Genomic DNA, 21,444 nt, shown 5'->3' on the forward strand with positions numbered 1-21,444 from the left:
AATGTTTGTTACAAGCAAGTAGAAACACAGCAGTTTAAGACGGTTACTATAGTTACTGATTTTCTATATAGATTTGTTAATGTGTAAATGTCTTAAGCGTGCACGGATGCCATCCTAAAATATGTTCCACTGTATAGCTATCACAAGTGATATCTCTCTCTAAATAGCGAAGACTTTTGCATCATAGTTAATGTCACTTTGCTTAGAAACAAGTAACCAAACTACAAATTAAAAAAATTTTACAGAAAATTTTAAATAAAGAAATCAAAAAACGATTCTCCGTAACTTGTGAAAAATTTAAAAAAAAACAAAACTCACTATAAACTTTCAAATTATTTTTTAACACACAGCTAAACGCATATTCTTAACTCAAGTGATTCTTCCAGTGTTGATTCCCTGCATTTTAGGCTGGGATCAAAGTTAAGTATCACAGAAGAGGGCAATTTATATCAGAAACCACTTTTGGAAGAAGAAAAAAAATTGTCTAACAAGTTTAACATTGGCAAGGTATCCAAGAATATGTTCCACATTGTACAGCTATTACTTCTCTCTCTTCCTGAACACCATTTTTTTTTTCTCTCTCTCTCTCTCTCTGTACTCCCTCCTCCTTTTTTTAAAATTTTTCACTTCAATTTTACTTTTTTCTTAGATTGAACAAGCTTCACAGATTGAGCATTCAAGGGATCGTGAAAAGTGGGTTGAAACGCTTTTCAATTCCGATCTCGTTTTGGATGTAAAAATGATGGAAGCTGCTAAACTGCTGATGTTGGTGGATATAATAGAGATTTACAAGCAACATGAACTCGCTGCTGAGATTCCAGTGTTTGCTTGGCTTTTGTTTGCCAGAGAGACCTCGACGACGCCAGCTGATTTGATTAAGAACCATCTCAACATGGTTGGTAACACGGGTGGATTGGAACAGGTAAGGTGCCAGACCCATTGTTTATTAGCGTATGCTAATCTGTATTCCAGTTTCATTAAAACTGTTTTTCTTATCAAACAATAAAAACTTTCTTCTTTGAGATATTTAAGATTCAAATCTTTCTCTTCATCCTACTTTTTTTCTTTTTCCTCTTTCTGTATCTCTCTTTCTCTACTTTCTCCTTACCATAGCTTGTCTCTCTTTTTTCATTTTTTTTTTTTTTTTTTTTTTTTTCCCTCTAACTTTCTTGATTAAGGACACTTTTACTTTTTCAAAATTAATTCAACATGTCTTCCTTATATTTTGCTTTCATATTTAACTAAAACTATAAAAAAAACCTTTTTGTGAAATTGAACTTTCGGAGTTCCATAGACTATAATTTAACTTTTAACTGTCTGGCTATATTCATATATTGCACATATTTTCCAGTGTTATATATATATATATATATATGTGTGTGTGTGTAAAATGAGTGGGAGAGACCCTCCCCCCCAAACAAAGTGCTCAACTATTAAGAAAAATAAAAAATAAGAGCCTAATATTTTTTATGAATATATTACAGAAGATCAGAACAACATTGATACCATCAGTTTCAAATCCAAATAAAGGGAACCTATAATTGGTTTCCTTTACCAGATTCTCCCTATCCTCTATTTATATTTGCCTTCCTGCCTCTTTCTAGAGAGACAGACATAAACAAAGGCTGAAGAGAATTTGGTGGAGGCCAGTTATAGCTTTTTTTTTTTTTTTTTTTTTTTTTTTTTATCTGTAACTAATTATACCGATGTTGTGATCTTCTGTAATATATAAATATATTTTTTTGTAATGTCATTTGAACTTAGGGTTAGTGGAAGTTTGTATCAAAGAACATGTTTTTATATAACTTAAGTTAAAATTAAATTTCATTCTTGTTTAAATTCCATTTTAAAATTGGAATTTAACCTGCCATGTAGATAATTGAATTTGGTACTTGTACAGTTTAGTCAAGACATTAAAAAATGAAAATATCGAAAAAAAGTTTAAATTGTATGTATTCGTTATGGAACGAAGTTCTCTGAAAAAAAATTTCACTTAATTTCATCAAGTAGTTTTTTACAGCGAAAAAAGACGTTTTTATGAAAGCGCGTTGAAGGTAGCCATCTTGGATTTTTAAAAAAAATTGTTTGAATTTTAGAAATGCCAAAGGGAGATAATTCCAGTTAAAGCGCTGACACCTCTTCCCATCTTTAATACTAGCTTTTCTTCCTAAAAATCGAACATTTTGCTCGGTATCATAACAAATTATTTTTTCGCTGTAAAAAAAAAAAAAACTACTTGATAAAATTAAGTGAAATTTTTTTTCGGAAAACTTCGTTCCATAACGGATACGTACAATTTAAACTTTTTTCATTATTTAATGTCTTGACTAAACTGTACAAGTACCTTGAATTTTTCATTGAGATTAATGATGCCAAAATCTTTCTTTGAAACCATCAGATTATTGCTTTTTACCTTTCAAATGTCCTGATTATGAATACTCTTCCTTAATCAGTACCTGCACCCCCACCCCACACACACACACACTTTTTTTTTTTTTTTTGTGTATGTGTGTGTAAGCCATTTTGTTCGGGATCATTATAACTCAATTGGTATTATTCAAACTACTATTTTCATCTTGAGTGTTATTTTCACAATGTTTCAGTCAATGTAACCTTTCACATTAATGTGTATCTTGTCAGACTTGGGAATCTGTATGGAATTTTGAATGGAACCTTTTATTTAATTCATGGGGTGAGCATGCTTTCATTTCATTAACCATGACCAAATAGAAGTCTTAAGTAATTTGCAATTATATTCTTAGTATTGCCCGCAGTGGAGATTGAATCTTCAACCTCAAGAAAAGTGTCACTTAGAACTGAATTTTACTTAGTACTTTATCTGTTACACAATGGGTCTTTGCAAAGAAGGTCGGAGATTATATCAATCAAAGCATTGTGAGAACACTCAAGATGAGAACAGTAGTCCAAATGATCGAATTAATACGAATTATCAATCCTCATCTAAAAAAAAAAGTTCAGAAACGTATCTCAATTTACCCTATTTCTTTTTTTCTTTTTGCTAACCTTTCTCTACATATTTTTTGCAGGTTGAGATGTTCCTTTTAGGACATGCTTTAGGTGTCACCATTCAAGTGGCCCGTCTCTACCAATACGGCCATGAAGATTTTATTTGTTATTACCCAGATGAAATCAACAGAAACTGGTCCAACATTATTTTAGTTGCCGAGGATGATCGACATTACAACATGGCAATAATGGATGAGGTTCTTTCAAATCAAGAAGGTGACAGCGGCTGAAATAACGTTGCTATTTTTTATTCTTCCACTGAGGAGACCTGCTGTCTCCCTTTTAAAAAAGAGAAACAAAACTCGGTTGGAGGAGTTGCTAGCGTTTTTCCTTCTGTCGGGTCTATGCAGTGCATTGAGACTCGATAAATGGGGCCGTTCCCTTCCTCCCCCATTCTCTCTCACCCAACCACTACTGCCATAGCAACTGGGTGCGCTGCTCATGCGTTCAGGGAGATATGATGCATCCGATGGGGGACAAAATTATTTAAAAGAAAAAAAAAAAGAAAGAAATTTTAAAATAATAGAAAAAAAATAGAAAAAGGAACAAAAAAGGTAAGAGGAAAAAAAAATTAAAACCATCAAAACCTGTGTTAAAAAAAAAAAAAAAAAAAAAAATGGCCCCCCCTCCCTCTCTCAATACAACATGGCTGTGACTGTTGCTTATCCATTAATTTTGAAAATGATTTTTTTTTTTAATTCCAAAAATTATTTATACCATGTTTTTATTTTTTCATTTGTTTTTGTTTTATTTTTTAATAAATTTGAATAAAACTTAGAAAATGACAGCTAAAACTGTCTTATGCAATACTCAAAAACCTAGTTTATAATAAAAATAAAATGGATTTTTTTGAATTTTAAACTCCTCAAGCAAAGAAAAAAAGAAAATCGTTGACTAATTGTAAGTTAATTTTTAAAAAAAATTGTATGCCAAGCAAATTTATTTGAATTTTCTCATTGAGTTTTGAAGTTTGTAAATGCGATGTTTGTGTGTGAAGAGTAGCAGCCATGGTATATACGAAAAGTGCAGAGAGGAGGGGAGGCTGTTCGGTATTGTTGGTTGTTTATATACATACCATATGATAAATAGAACTAGATACAAATATGCAATTCTCGCTTTGATAACTAGTAAACCAACCAAAGATATTTTTGTTCTAAAAAAAAAATACTTCGTCGATGTAGTGTTGAACAGAACCATTTTTTTTTTTTTCCCCCTCCCCAACCTTTTTGTTTTTCTTGCTTGTTTTACTCACTCTTGACAATCGGCAATTTTGATTTCGAACTCCTAGGATAACATTAAATGAATTTACCAAAATGAAAGACAAGAAAATGCTATATTTAGAACTAATTCTGTGATAAAGCGTGCATTTATTTAAAAGAAAAAAGAAACTCTAAAAATTCTAACATGATTATTAATCTCCGTGCAATTATTGAAGATAATTGAAAATGGTGAGTTGCATCTAAACAAAAACAAATTTTTAAGAAAGAAAATATCTTATATTTAGAGCTGGAATTTAATTTAAAAAAAAAAAATTTTTTTTTTGCGATGAAAAGAACAGGTATGATCATATTTTGTCTTTCAAATTTACATTTCTTTGTTTTGGTTTCTTCCCTCCCCCATTCATTTATATAATTTATTGGTTCTTGTCCAGAATTTCGCCTACATTAAGAAACAGAAAAAAAATATCTCTATATCTGTGCCAAAAAAAAAAAAAAAAAAAAAATCCTAAATTGATCAAGTAGTTTTGTTTTTATGAAAGAAAACCATTTTAAGTGATTAAAGGGGATTCATAGGCATCATAACTAAAATCTTGTAAGTTGAAATTGAGTTATTTCCCTTTGTTTCTTGAAATTATTTTCAAGGTGCCAGTCAAGAAGTTGCTCATCACTTACTCATAAAATTTGATTTTCTTATTTAAAAATAAACTTCTTGATCAATTTCCATGATTTTTGAAATATGATATTTTTGTTTTGTCACAGATATGTATGTCGTACTAAATTTTTGTTTTTGATATAGGGAGAATTCTGTATAAGAACCATTTTTTTTTTTTTTCAAACTCGAATGTAACATTATTTTGACATGAAAGCCGAATGCATCTTAAATTTGAGAGTTATGTATATTAACTAAATGATAGAAATACTATGCACTTATAATTTGATTCGTCATATTGATATTGACAGTTTAAGTAGGTGTGAGAAATCTGCCCTATGGGGCTGACAATTTACAGTTTTATCTTTAGTCGTTAAACTTTTTACTGGATGAAGATGTGATTTTTCGGAGCTTGTGCATTATAATTCGATATCAAAAATATTCATTACGTAATTGTGTGTCATGTTGAAATTAGTAAAAATTACAAAGATGATTAAGTAGAAAAATAATTACAAAAAGAAAAAATACGATTTATCGAATAATGCGGTTTTAGCAATTTAGTCTATTCTATATGACAAACTGATTTACCTCTCTTGTTGTCACTTAATTTTGCTGTTTCAAATTAAAAATTGGAAGGGTGATAATTTTTTTAAATAGTCCTAGCAGATCCTCTACTTGATTATTTTTTTGAATTTATACTAATCTCGTCATGACACATAATTACATAATAGTGTTTTTATTTAATATGCATTTAAAAAAAGTTTTTAAATATGCACAAGCACCAAATCCCCTCCCCCCCTTGCCAACTGTCTAGATTTCCCACACCTACTGAAACGGTATCACTGACTAGTACTCGCTATAATAAATGTATTAATGCTTTTACAAATATAACTGAGCCCTGTGTATTTATTCCTCCAAAACCACACACATATTTACATATAATGAAACTTACTGCGCATTTTTATTTTTTAACTCTTGAAATCTCAAAACAAAGTAGATTGCTTCAAATGTTTTCATTTATATTGTATTTATGTATAAAAGAAAAAAAAATCATAAAATTTGATAAAGTGATTATGGGGGAGGGGAGGTAATCCGATATTTGAATCTCGAGTGTCACATTGGAATAGATTATTGCCCTTTGTTTTAATTAGAATGATGCCATTTTAGATTATTACTTTGCAATTCTTAACTCATCCTTCTCAAACTGGCACAAGCACATTATTTTTGGTTATCGTTTATACTTATTTCACTCCATACTTTAAAAACCCGCTTGTCAATTATGAATATTTCAATTCTCTTAGAAATTAAATTGGAAAAGGTTTTTTCTCTCTCTCTCTCTCTCTCTCTCTCTCTCTCAACAATATCAAAAACTGAACTTTCATAACTGGAAATTTCTGAATCAGTACCATTTTAAATTTCTCATCACACTTCTAAGGTGCCTAATTAAAAAAAAAAAAATCTTTTTCAAATATCGTTACCCAAGGAAAAAAAAAAATAACACATAATTTACATTAACTTCAGAAGGAATTCTCTATTTAAAACCAAGTTTTAATGTTCTTAACACTTTATATTTCACATTTGTTTAGGATGTACATATGATGTGAGTGCCATTAAAAGTTAACTGCCGTAAAATACTTTGTAAATTAAAAAGTATGAAATGAAGTGGTATAAATTTTAAAACTTGGCTGTTTATGTAGAGAATTTCATTTTGATATAAATTATGTGTTGTTTTTTTTTGGGGGGGGGGGTACGAGTTAGCGACTGCTAAGTATTCTGCACTTTTATCAGGATTTTCCTTATTCTTTTAGAACAGTTATGAAGATTTTTAAAATGGTTTAAAACATTTTCTAATACTTAAAATTCTGCCCCCCCACCACCACACACACTTATTACTACAATTACATCCAAATTTACGCTGAAAAGAAATGGTTAATTTTGTCATTGCTTTATCTACTTAAGTCTGAATTTGATATCCTAGTTTTGTTTGTTTTTTGTTGTGTTTTTTGTTTTTGTGCTTATGCAGTATACCGGGTTTTAGAACAAATACATTTCAAGTAAAAATGCTGTTACATATTTTGTGCTTATGTCAAAATTAGTATAAATTACAAGAATTATGAAAAATGATCCAGTAGAAACGTAAAAATAAAATTCATCAATTTTATAAAGTTTTATATGCTTTAATGCGGAAGAGTTTTGTGACCAATTTTGTATGACAAACTGACTTATCTCTCTTGTTTTCCTTGAAATCTTTCCTTGAAAACATAGAAAATATATCAACGTTATTCTCTTTGTTTTTCTGAAAAACAGATCCAACACATCTATTGAATCATTTTTCATAATTTTTTGAATTTATACTAATTTTGACATGAAACATAAGTATGTAATAATGTTTTCACATGAAATGCATTTGTTTGAAATTCCATTATGATGCAGAAGTATCATTTTTTTTTTCTTAAGAAAAACAAGAATATTGTCAAACAAAACCATCAATTGCAATTAGTTGTCATTATTTTATTTGATTCATCCAATTTTCTTCTGTTCATTTATTAAATCTTTTAAAATTCTATTCTTACCTACCTTCATCAAAAATTGGACTAATCTTCACCTGTGTACAATATACAATTGCAGGTAGCATTTAATAACACTAAGTAATCGTTCAAAAATTAAACACATTAAAGTTGTGAAATTTAACTTTTATTCTCTACTGGGGATTTTTCTTTTCTCTTTCTGAAATAAATAAAATTATAAGTAGAGATTTAGGTGCTTCTATAGTATTAGTCACCAGTAAAAATCATTATTTTAAGTAAAACCACTTGATATATGTATGTGTCATGCTGCAATAAGTATCCTCACCAAAAATTAGAAATAATGATCAAGTAGAAGATAGCCTAGAATGTTATGTTTTTAATAAAACATTGATCCTATCATATTTTCTCGATCTACTATTGATAAAAGCAGAAGTAACGAAAGTTGTTGTAAAGCAAGGGAGATAAGTTAGTCTTTCATTTAAGCAAGTAAAAATGAACAACGTAATCCAATAAATCTGCAATTTATAATAAAATGGATTTTTACTTGTAATCTACTTCTCCTCGATCATTTTTTTTCTAATTTTTGTTGAGGATACTTATTGCAGCTTGACACACGCACACACATCAAAGTAGCTTTGCTTGAAATGCGATTTTTTAATTGTGACTATACTATAGAAGCACCAAAATTAGTTACAATAAACAATCAATTAATAGTATAAAAATAATAATCTGTGTCGTGTAGAAGCGAGAACTACAAAACGGAAGTCTTAGACATTGCGGGATGATTTCATAATAGACATGGTGTTGTCTCGGATGGAAGCTAGGGCAATGTGTTAAAACATCCAAGCCATCTCTTGGGACTCCCTCTTACAAGTGATTATCATCCGTCTAATGTCTCCTAGGAAACGTGAAGTATCAGGACTGAAAATGCTGGTTTTTGTCGGGGAGCAGTTGTAATGGAAGCATTCTTTTTATAACCCTTGCAGTGATCCTCGATAGAAATTTGAAATCCAAGTTATGTCTGGGCTTCAAATTACAAAATGGCCACTGCCATAAGGAAGGTTACCGTTAGATAACCTTCCTATGCATTTCGTGGAGGGGGGTGTCCACTTGGAATGCAGCGAGTTGTTGACTGCAAGAGAAAACTATTAATAAAATAATTTCTGTTCGTAATATGTCGGTTACTGGATAAACATTATAAAGTGCCCCCTTTCCACACCGATGCATTGATTTCATGTTGATAAAACAAAAAAGATTCAAATTATTTTTATAACCTGAAATCACAGGAAAGAGCTTCCTGTCATCTCTTTCTCTCTCTCTTTAAAAAGAGAGGGAGAAGCAAAAAAAAAAAAAAAAATGTGTTTTTTGGCCAATCTTTGATGGTTTGAAGTTGTTATTATGTTGACTCTGACTCGAACCGACTCAGTTGGCCAAAATCTGAATACGGTACGCGAGTGTTTATCAACTGCTTTCCCCTTGTTTGGTCGTTTGCAAGATGATGATGAAGACTGTCAAAATACCATTATGAATTAGTAGACGTCAATATTAATTATAAATTTTGTGTGTCAGGATAGGAATCTTGAAAAGTGCATACTTATAATTTATAAGATCCTCATCTTGAGGTTAAATAGAAACCATCATTTACATACTATTTGTTGGTGCTCATCTAAAATTTCCTCCATATTAAAAAAAAAAAAGAAAAAAAATCTGTGTATTGTACATAACTGACATGACTGAAAGAAAATATTGCACATCAAAAATTATGTAAAGTGATCAAGTAGTTTTATTTTTAAATTAAAAAAAAAAAAAAAAAAAATCAAATTTTATGGTGAAACTATGAGAGACAATACTGCAACTCCCTATTGAAAACAGTGAAGGAAGAAAGGAGATAACTCCAAACAATTCAAATTTGCAAGATTTTAAAAAGCTATTCTTTACATGAGGAAGGGGAGGGCGCATTGGAAAAACTTAAATTCATTTAAAAATGATTTTTCTTTGTAAAAATAAAACTACTTGATCAATTTATGATTTTTGAAATATGATATTTTTGTTTTTGCATCATACATAAATTATCCAGGCTTTTCTTTATTTTTCTTTTTTAATGGGGGGAGGATATTCTGCACCTTTAAGGGCGTATTTTATTACAAAACATACATGATAAAAATGGGCGAATAACGGTTGCCGTAAAACTCGGTAATCAACCAAATTAGGACTTATGTCATTCTGTTTATGAATAATACTTTAATGAATTAAGTTATTTACTAGAAAGGAAGAAATTCCACAGCTGTATCCTTCATCTGTTGTATATTATTGGTGGGTTTTCAAATATTTCTATTTTGTCAACGTCTGGTGTGAATGCTGACAGCACATTATTATATGCAACCTTTATTCAAACTGAAACATATTTATCTTCAAAACAAGTCATATTGCAAATTTTGTCATAGAATGAAGATGGCCTTAGAGTTCTGAAGCATTCATCTGTGAACAATCTCTAATGTGGTAGTGTGAATTGTGTCCTTTCCAATATCTCTACATATAAATAGTCCTTTGTATTTAAGGTGGAGGGGGTCTGTTGTATAAGGTTATCTTGCTGGATTTTCAAGGACACATTTGTTGTTTTTTTTCCTTTGTTATTGTTGTACAGTGTCATTGGCAGTATACATACTTTGCTACAATTTATTTCAGAAATTACTGAGTCGAACCCAGGCAACTAGTTAATACAAACCATTTTTAAATAATCACCAAGGGAGATAACTTGAAATATTTTAAATTGAAAAAGTATAACTGTCTATCTTACAACTTTTTATTTCTTTTTCTGTACACGTTTAAAAATGTGCAAACAAATTAAAAATTAAAGTGACTTCACTGCATCCTGGGTAGGTATAGTTAGTTTTATATATATTCAAGTAGTGGGTTGAAATATACTCCCCCCCCCCCTTCTATTTTTTTTTTCTTTTTCAATGTAACTTTAATTATAAAAGTTAGGAAGTAATAGGCATATAGGTTACTAGTAAATTATATAGAAACCAATGTCTTCTCTTAAAAAGGAGGGTGGAATACTGTTGTGGATGATGGAGTTAAATTTCTGTGCAATCGACTTACTGACTAATAAGGAAAGGTATAAACCCTTAATGTTCAATTAATTGCTAATTCATGTGAAAAAAGTTTCAAAAAGTTTAATGTGCCATAAAATATACAAAAGTTGGACATATCTGCTTACATCCATAATGTATACTGTTTTTCCTTCTCATCTGAGGCTAACATTTTATTAAATCTATGTTTGAAGACGTGTCCTTTGTTCTTCAGACCATGTAGCCTCACAATTGCAATTGTAAAAAAATATAGTCTCAATTCCCTCAGTCATTCTGCTTTCTTGATTTTGTTCTCCATTATATCTACATAAGCTCTGTCACTAATACTGAGCTTTCTCCTTTTAGAAATATAACTACTTTTATATATCTACCTACATCATGTAATGCATTATTTTTTTTTTTTTTTCACGTATTCACGCTGGGAGCTAACCTTTTGTTAGAGGTTTGCTCCGAGTCTCTTACGGTAGCTGGCATATGTGAGTCTCCTTCAATTTATTCAAGGGACTGGTGCTGCAATTTTACGCAGGACTAGTTTTATGAAATCTGCAAGATTTGAACACGGAAAAGATATTTTTTCTGGGCAGTATTGCATGTCAACAAGATTATGGGATTAAATGGATTTAAAACACCTTAAAATAAGCACCAACCGAAAGGACATGTTTTGTTTTCATAGATGATTTTTTTTTTTTTTTTTTTTTTCAGTTTTGTATGTTTCAAACATTTTGCTTAAATAAAGCCTTGTAAATAAGTGTATTTTTTCATAACTCACCAAAGTCTACAAAACAAAATGTTTTATAAATAAAAATTTTTTTCTTTGTTTCATTAAAAATGTATGTATAATAAAATCTACTTGTAAATAAAACTATTTTTTAGGCAGAGTAAAAATTTTTGTAAATACAACTTTTCTTTCTAAATACACTATTGTTTTGTTTATAATTCAACTGCAAACTTTAAAAAAACTTAGGCAAAATGTGTCCTTTTTGGTTGTTGCATATTCTAGGGTGCTTCGAATATTTGATCTGGATTATCAAACAATATTTTTATTCAATATAAATTTTCACTGCTTTGTTATATCTTGCATATTTTTCTGCCCTTCTTTCCTCAATTTGCTTGCTATGGTCACGTGGCCAACAAGGGTCGACGGGGGATCTCTATTTTTGACTTTCTCCTTTTCGTCATGTTTTCGTGATTGGATTATCCACTTTGATCCACTGGCAGCAAGAGCCATTTCTTGGTTAATCTGAGGAAATTGGAGAGGACTCCACATCTGCCTACAGCTGCTGGCTGAACACATACCTTCTAGATCATGTCGCACTCTTTTTCCGATCAGTTTTCTTGTCCGCTTTGCTTGAATTTATTCTTGCACTTGCACTTTGGCATCATTTTCCAAAAAAAAAAAATTAATCTTCCCAATTCTAATGAATTGCATTAGAAAACTGCATCCTTAGCTGTTACCCAGCTTAAAGTCATGAGCATAACTGTTGAACAAATTGAATATTTTTAAGAAAACTAAAAAATATGTTGTACAAACACACACACTTGTTTGTATCATTCATACAAAGAAAATAGTCATCATTTCTTTTTTTTTTTTTCCAAGAATCAAACTCTGACCATTTCTGTTAGAAACTACAATCGTAACCAATTCATAAAATTAAAGTTACTTAAAAACATAAATTTGTATTAAAATTTTTATTTTATTTTATGTATATATATATATATATATATGATACCAGGTTAATATTTTCCAAAGTGTAAGCAACCAATGGAGTTTTCCACACACACACATATATATATATATATATATAGAAAGAGAGAGAAAAAAGGAACAAACCAACTTATGTGTTTATCAACATTTTGTCTTTATTGCGAGATGAATTTGACTAGCGGAGTATTGCAATAAAGACGAAACGTTGATGAACATATAACTTGGTTTGTTCTTTTTTTTTTTTTAACTCTATCTTGGCGGAATACTATTTCCATTATTCATCTAATATATAATGTAATGTATATAATGTTTTAATATAAATTTGTGTTTTTATATTTAAATCTTTTCCTGCTAGGAAGAAAATAATTGCATATTCGGAGTTTTAGAAAAAAATTTCACTGAAAAAGCATCAATTGTAAAGCATAATTTTTTTTTTAACTTTGGCTTGGAAAAATTATTAACAGAACTAATTTTTTTTTCTTCACAGAAGAATTATTTCTTATGACAATTTATCTAAAGAAAAGAAATGAATTATTTCAGTATTTGTTTTTTTTTGTATTAGAATCGGTATAAACTCAATTCTATCAGCCGTTATGTAATGACACAGGGTAACAGTTAGATTTTCTTTTTTAAATACAAGGAAAAGAGTTTCTACAACTGAAATTTATTTTCGTACTATTTAATCCCTTTTTTTTTTTTTTACTTTGCATTTTCAAATAAAACTTAATTTCTTTAGAAAATTGTTTTTTACTTAAAATTTCAGAATTCTTTTTTTAAAAAGGTATCTTTTATTTTAAGACCGTATCAGCTAGCAGCTGCATTTTTTTTTCCTCCCCATATAATCATCTTTCATTTGTCCCAAACTAAAATCCTATGAAATCACTTTTTAAGAACTTCTTATAATTAATAATTTTTTATTAATGATTACGATATATAAAAAATAAACTAAAATAATTAGACTTTATTTGATAAGGACTCCACCATTTTTTTTTATTTTGCTTTTAATATACACAAACTATCGGATAGTTACTCCAACCTTACGCACACATACAAGGTTGTAGTACACTGTGTCTACACTGATTATAATTGTTTATGCTCCTATACTGAGCAAACCCAACCTTTTAAGTGTCGTGTATATCAAGACCAGATATTGCAGTTAACTTTCCAGAATGGTTTTCTCTAGCCATGATACATGCAAGCCATACCAACACAGCATGGAATCTATTACTTTCAAATTTTTTTTGTAAATATTTCTACGTTCTATTCCTAGTTAGATCATTATCTAAGTTAAAAGGGCAAATAAGGAACCCTAACGCTTACTAAAAAGAATAAGAATCATCCCCCCCCACCCCCGATTTTTCTTTTTAGGTATTTATTTAAGAATATCTCCATGTTAGCAATCTGCTAAACCAGATTAAGTGTATCTAAAAATAAAAAAAAAATTTAATAAATTTTAGGCAAGTACAATTGTACAACAATAACATGTCAGCTTAATTGCTATTTAGGTTCAATTTTTAAAATCTGAATGACATAATTTTATGCATTTGTTATACCAGAGATGCATGAATACAATATTACGTATACTCCCTTCGATATGAGAAATTTCAATAATTAAAATTTACCTTCATCCACATTGTTTCTCATTTTTCTTTTCGTTTGTCTTCATAAAAAAAATGACGTAAATCTATTTTTGAACTTTGTGTTGGCATTTCAGTCGACTGTTGTTTGTGCCGTTTGAAAATGATTGAGTTTCAAGATAAACAAACGTCATCAAAAGCCCTAATTCATTTTTTATGCTCATAACTTGGCAGCAATCTTCTTCAGGGATGGGGGGGGGGTCAATCGGGGAATGCTTAAATATTTTATATTATTTAAAAACATTCTTTTTTTTTTTTAATCTGCTGCCATTTTCTTATCTGGTGCATCTGAGAAACTGATTTAGTCAAAAACTGAAAGGTTTTCACCAATGTGTATGCAGAAAGACTTGAAAATAAAACTTTGTTTGTATACATGCCTTAACAAATAGACTGCTATGTAAAATTTAAAAAAAAGAGAAAGTTGAATCTTGTTATCTGGTCTGATTGGAGATTTCTGTAGACATTTGGCTGAGTAGGTAGAGATATGTGTAAATAATGCTGAAATAAGTGTTAAGTTGCCGATAGAGAAGACACAAGCAGAACTGATTGCATTTTTTGTTCTACTATAAACGTCTTTTTCTTTTAAAAGTGCAATTCCTGTCTTTAAATTTTTTGTTTGTTTTTGTCGCATCTGTTTTAATAACTGAGAGACAGATACATTGGTAGATAACCTACCCAACCCCCTTTTTGTTCAATGCTACAGCAAGTTGTGTGTAAAAAAAAAAAAAACATGAGCCCTAATATTTTAGTTTTTACCTTTTAAAGGCTTCAGCTTCAAAACTACTTTCAATTTTTGGATGGACAAATTAATCTGATGAACTTTTTAATAATTAAAAAGAAATTGAGATGTCTGTTTACTTTGCAACAGAAATTTGAAATACTTAAACTCTCTATATAAGAAAATAACTTCTTGTTAGAATCAAGTATTATGTTGTTTTGTGCTCCTAAGCTGAAGAGATTTGATCTTTTAGACTACACGACTGTTGTATTATTTCAATCATTAAAACAATATTTTTTTTAACAGCAAAAGTGGAAAAAATTAAAAATTGTTTCAAGACACTTATTAAGATTGTGCTAAATTTGTGTCTACAGTTTTGTAATATTGTATGTCAAAGTTTTGTGAATCTTTTCTCCGCTAGGCATAAGAGATCCAAATATGGGCTATATTCAGTTTCATGCAAAGGGGGTAAAAATAGTTGAAATCCCTTCTGCAAATTCAGACGCCTATTTATTTTTATTTAATGAAATTCCCCGAATTTCAGTTTCTTTGGGATATTTTTAAACCTTTTTATAAAAAAGGAAATGTAATGCCTGAAATATTAGAATGGAACCTTTGCTATATAAAAGCCTTGATATCGACAGCATTTATTAAATGGATTGATTTTTTTTTTTTTTTTTTCCTTAAAATTTCTTTCCTTATTAAGAGAAAAAAAGACCTATATATTATTTGTTTATTTATTTCATCTACCCTTGTTCTGTCTTTCAGTTAAATTTTGAAAAATGTCTTAAAATTGCTCGTTTTTTTGTTTGTTTGGTTTTTTTTATATGATAATATTAGCTAGAGTGATAGTCCATTGTGTTTTTTATTTTCTGCCTGTGTGTGTGTGTTTTGGGTGAAAAGGGTGGGGGGGTCATCGAAATTGTTAAAAAATACTAAACTTTTTTTTTTCTTCTAAATTTGTTGCTTGAAGATTTTAAAGAAATAAAACCAAAATTATCCAAATTACAAAAATGTGTTTTTTCTTTTTTTGTTTTTATTATTTTTTGTTTGAATTATGCATATCTTCTCTGATGTTTCAGACAATTATTTCAACATGTGCTTGCAAACAATTATTTATTTTTTTTTTATGCTAAAAAAAAAAAATTCTTTTGAAATATAACCCTTTGCATGAATAGGAAAGTTAGTTCTTGTCCAGAATTCTCCCTTTATTAAAAAATAAAAAATTGCATAATGTATGTACCGGGGACAAAACGAAAATATATTCCCAAAGAAAATCATGTAAATTGATCCAGTAGTTTTATTTATAATTAAAATAAAATTCAATAAATAACCAATGAGCAACTGTCTTGCCCACCATTTTGAAAAATATCTCAAGAAACAAAGATAATTGAACTTATTAGATTTATGTTGCAATGCCTACGAATTCCCATTAATCGCTTAAAAATATATTTTCTTTATAAAAATAAAACTATTTGATCAGTTTAGAGGGAACTCTGAATGAGAACTGAAAAATCTCCTTTTCTATTTGAACCATTGCTTGTCAAGGCCAAGAGCCACTCAAGGATAAGGGTTAATGAAACAAATGATTATCACCAAAAAAAAAATGAGGAACATTGATCAATGGTATGAACCGTGTTTTAATTATGAGATGGTTTATGACAAAAATGTATTGATATCGATTTTGAAGATTATCGGGTTGTAATAAGCAAGAAAGCAATCCCACAGGTGCAAGGTCCTTGAAAAAAAATTCAGTGGAAATTCTGCCTGATGCTAGGCACATAGAGAGAGAGAGGATAAAAGTATTTTTTTTCATTGTGGTAGAAAGACGAGTTCTTGCTGTGAATTTTTTGTTTCCCTTCAATCTTAAAACCATAATGTTTGCGTTAAAACAAACTAATAAAGCATGTTTATGCTTTTTACTAATAAAAAAGACATTAATTTTATTTTTTTCACATAAAAAAACAGTTTTCATTTTAAGAACAAATCATAATATTCTGCAAATTTATAAACATTTGTGTGTATATATATATGTGTGTGTGTGTGTGTGTAAAAGTGTCAAAATGCATACTTATAGTGAGCTATACAAACGTTTGTATCTTTCCACTAAAAGAATTTGCCAGGCTAATAACTGTTAGCCTGATGAATTCCTTTATGGAATGAAACACTTGCAATAAGTGTACATTATATGATACTGCAAAGTTACAGAGTATTGAGCATATATATATATATTACATACACGAGGTGATTTAAAACATGGAATGAGATTTCTCAAGAAAAATAAAAATATTGAGATATGAGCTCAGTTATCTTTTTAATAAAGCTTACTTATATCAAATAATAAATGAAATTCCTATTTAGTGAAATGAGTTTCGACATTGCTTCTAAACTTTTTATTTATTAAAATCATGTTTTTTAAAAGAAATAAGTGTTTAAGAAAGTACCATATTATTTTTTGATAATATTTAAGTTAAATTCAAGTTTTACAATATCTTGTTTATTATATATTGTTAGGTGAAAGTACTATGGTAAACAAAACACATTCCCCTCCACATAGCAAGAATAGTTTTCTGAATGTTATTATTTCAGCACATAACCATCTCTGCACACGTACCAAAATAATAAAAACAAATCATAATCAGTTACATTGTACACATGAAATGAAAACTTGAAAAACATAGTTGCCATCTTTATGAACTTGAGCTATAGTTTTTTTTTTTATAGCTAGCAGCTACTTGTTTAAAAATCCACGATAATGAAAGAACTTATTTGGTTTGTGTAAGGAACCAGTTCGCTGTAAATAGGCTTATATTATAAATAAACAGATCAAAATGTTCTTTGATATATCAGGGATGCGTGGGAATACTTTTTAGTATTGAACTGAAACATTCCTTACTTTCGTTCTCATAAAACAACGCATACTATCTGAACCGTTTAAAATTAATACAGTTAAAAGAAAAAATAATTCACTATAATAAAAAAAAAAAATATCTCATTTAAAGCTTTATTTAAAAGTGAAATGTTTTTGACTCTTGGGGGGGGGGTATGAGACCAATGATTTCGACAATCATTTTTATAACCACCAGCTGTGCTAACCAACTAATGAAAATCTTCCAAAGTCACTATAAAAATTGTCGAATTTTGGATTCAATCAATTCGCCGTTAACTATGCCATCTTTGTTCAACAGGATATCTCAACACTTAACAACTTTTCTTTAAAAGAAAATAGTATGTTGCTTTAGCTTTTATTAAATTTCAAATGTTAAATGAACTGTTAAAAAATATGAATATTTCTAACTTTACTGTATTTCCCCGGCAATAAATTCTCTCTTTTAATTGCATGTGTTTAAATGGAAATTAATTCTTTGTGTTATGGAAAAGAAAATGCAGTCACTTTTGAACAATTTCTGTATTTTCCATTTGCAATTAGATATCTCATAACATTAACAGGTTATGTGACTTTAGTTCAAAAGTCATATATATTTACGACACCCATGTTTTTATTAAGACCTTGAAGATAATTGTAGACTTGATAAACTTACAGAATAGAAAGCATCATAGAAACTCATGGAAAGGAAAAAATATAAATTATGCTAAGGTTAGATGACGATCAGAGGGTAATCAGTTAGTTGTTAATAGGTGTAAGTTATAAATAAACTGGTTGTGTTCTTTGATACATCAGGGATGCATGAGAACACGTTTAGTTTTGAACTAAAACAGTTTTTACTTTTGTTCACATCTAACAATGCATTTTATTCCGAAGCGTAAAAAAGTAATAAAGTTATATTCACTATTATTATTATTACAAAAATCATTTAAAGATTTATTTGATAAAATCTATAAAGATAAATATTTTTTAAAGAAAAAAAGCACATACTGTTTTAGACTCCTTCAATTTTAAATTTTAATAAATAAAAATCATTATAAGAGAAATAACGACAGCCGAAAGAAAGCATACTGAAATAATCAGGGAATGTATAGAATCGCAAAAGATATGAAGTCGTTATTTCTGGAAAATCTATAATAGTGTAGTGAATAAAAGGCAATCAGTAATTCCTCTATTATCCAACAATCAGAAGGTCGCATGCACAGCAACCGAGAAGGCAGAACTGCTTGCCCGGTGATTTGCCTCCAACTCCATCTTAGAGCCAACAAACAACTCCCTCCCAAATTTCTCTATGCGGACTGAAGCCACATTAGATGATGAAAACATCACCTCTTCTCATGTCCGCAATATCATAAAAAACTGAGACACCTCCAAGGCATGTGGGCCTGATCTCATCCCTGCTATACTAATTAAGAAATGTTCAGCTGAGCTAGTCCTCATACTTTCCAAGCACTACAATAAATGCCTTGCTGAATCTTGCTTCTCTAATAGCTGAAAGATGACCTCTGTTGTACCAGTGTGCAAGAATTCTGGTGAAAGGTCTGACCCTCTCAATTGTCACCCTATTAATCTCTTCCCTCTCTTCGCTAAAATCTTTAGACCTTAATTAATCAAGCACTACCTTGCAAACTATCTTTTGCATCTGAGGTATCAACTATTCTCAAGCTCAGATGCAAAGGATAGTTGATACCTTCTCTCAAACAGCCGGGAGGATAGGCCTACAAATCAATATAGAGAAGACTGAAGTGATGTATCAGCCCTCACCAGATAACAACGACCTGCAAGAGCCTATAATAACAATCAACAGCAAGGTGCTAAAAGTTGTTGAAAACTTCAAATACCTTGGAAGCACTCTAAGCATTGATAACCGTGCTGACAAAGAAATAAGCTGCCAAATTCAAAGCGCATGTGTCTCCTTTGGCAAGCTAGAAAAGAGGCTGGTATCCAGCTAGAGACGAAGTGCAGAGTCTACAAAACCATCGTCTTGCCAGCCCTGCTGTACATAGCAGAGACCTACACTCTGTATAGAGAACACATAAGGAGATTGGAAGCCGTCCAACAGAGACACCTGAAAAGGATCATGAAGATCAAATGGAGTGACTTTATACCAAACATGGAAATTCTCAGGAGAGCAAACCTAAATAGTGTGGAAACTACCCTTGCAACTACGATGGACCGGGCACATTACTAGAATGGAAGAAAACCGAATTCCAAAGATGATCTTCTATGGGGAACTGGAAAATGGAACCCGCAAAGTAGGAGGTCAGAAGCTTCGCTACAAAGATGTAACAAAGTGGCACCTGAAGGCAATGAACATCGATGTCGAGAGTTGGGAGGAACAAGTCAAAAAAAGGAGTGGTTGGTGGAACAGTTGCATCACTGTGCCTGTTTTACAAATATTTTAATGAAATGTGCTCTGATGAATTTGTTGCACTTGTGCCTCCTCGACGTACATATGGGCTGCGTCGCCGGGAGCAGAGTTGGGCCACACCTAAAAGGTAATCCCACTCCCGACGTCTCAGGGTTACATTTTTAAAAATAAAATAAAATAAAATAAAATTCAATAAACTTGTCAAATAGAATTCAATAACTTTGCGTCTGAATCCTTCAAGTTTCCAACGACTTTTTAATCTTCTTCTAAACTTTTCAAAAGCTTTTGAGAGCATTTAACTCTCTAACTTCTTGCGAATTAAAAGTCTTTAAACTGGCGAAGACTTATAACTCCTTGCCATGATTTGATCGTCTAGTTTTTATCTTTGTCTTCATCTTTCTTTCGTCTAGTGGTTAGGACCTTAATAATATCTATGCCAGATGCTTGCTGGTTGCTGGAACTCATTGCTTTTCTACTTGAACACGCAACTCGTGCATAACCCTAAGTTTATGTGGCTGTTCTGCTCTTATGATGGCTGATCGGTAACCGTACCACAGGGAGGAGTTCCTCTTTCACAGAGTGCGTCGCTCTCCTCTGCTGCATCTTGAAACATCGGTCTAGGGAAGAATTCATTTCACAACCACAGGCAAACAACAAAAGAAATCACAAAGGCAGTCTTTTTAGTAACATTAATTATTCAACGTTGTTACAGGTATAGTCTCAGTAAGGATATGAGCTAGGAACCTTTATAAGCTTGGTAAATCAGACTGACTTCTGGGTGCAGGTTTATAATGATTTAAATTAAGTTTTTTCAGCCAGGCCGTCGGACATTATGCCCAACGGCTGAATTGTCAACAAACTTTTCTCACCGACTAATTCTCCCCAACTGCTAAAAAAACATGTCTTTATATTATCTCCATAACTTCTAGTTTTTGCCCCCTTTCTATTTGGGGCTTTGTCTTTCTTTCTCTCTCTCTCTCTCTCTCCCTCTCCCTCTCTGTCTCTGTCTCTCTGTACCCTTTACCATTACTCATAGGAGGGATTTCTCAAAGACCATATGTATAAGGTAGAATAAGTGAATCAGTCATCATAGTTAACCCTTTTTCCAAAGTGATTTCACAGTACATCCAGTGATTAAAACCACTCGACAGTTTATTTATTTGACTTGATTCTTTCTTTTCGTGGCCCCTCAAATAAAACTCAAGTGGTCATTTCCAGAGATTCACAATCTGCTTTATTTTATGATCCCAACTGAAATCTAGCTTGTGGGGTAGGGGTCATTTTGATTATCTGTTAAGAAAACAGATTTATTCTTTTTATCATCATCACCAGCATCATCACTGTTACATCCAACAATGCGAAATCTCCTAAATTCGTGTTAAAACGACCACCCAGGAAACTGATCTGCAACAAGCAAGATCCCTGGCAAACTCGCTTATTAAAAAAAGAAAAAAAAAAACAAGCACACCCCTTCACTGTTGAGGTCCCTAAATACCAGAATGTTTCTACTCTAATAGTTTCTTCCCTTGAACAGCTAGACTTTGGACTTTCCTTCCTGCTTCCTGCTTGTCTGACTGTACCGATATGCAGAAGTTTAAATGTAACATAAA

At 30.9% G+C, this 21,444-nt stretch overlaps 2 protein-coding genes across 14 annotated transcripts in view; one reads left to right on the forward strand and one right to left on the reverse strand.

Annotated features, from left to right (window-relative positions):
• LOC145303550 (uncharacterized) overlaps positions 1-15,590 on the forward strand; it is a 553,816-nt gene extending 538,226 nt beyond the window's left edge. For all 13 annotated transcript variants that reach the window (XM_080145051.1, XM_080145052.1, XM_080145049.1 and 10 more), the window contains 2 exons: positions 650-922; positions 3,048-15,590. In XM_080145051.1, the coding sequence (XP_080001177.1) occupies positions 650-922; positions 3,048-3,257 (483 nt within the window). In that variant the 3' untranslated portion in view covers positions 3,258-15,590. The remainder of the gene's footprint in view (positions 1-649; positions 923-3,047) is intronic.
• Positions 1-21,444, reverse strand: part of LOC145303551 (uncharacterized) — an 81,874-nt gene that overhangs the window by 33,111 nt on the left and 27,319 nt on the right. The gene's annotated exons all lie outside the window — the stretch shown is intronic.

This window comes from Euprymna scolopes, chromosome 19 (genome assembly GCF_053919585.1).
Source record: "Euprymna scolopes isolate OS-2025 chromosome 19, ASM5391958v1, whole genome shotgun sequence".
In the NCBI taxonomy this organism is placed as follows: domain Eukaryota; kingdom Metazoa; phylum Mollusca; class Cephalopoda; order Sepiida; family Sepiolidae; genus Euprymna; species Euprymna scolopes.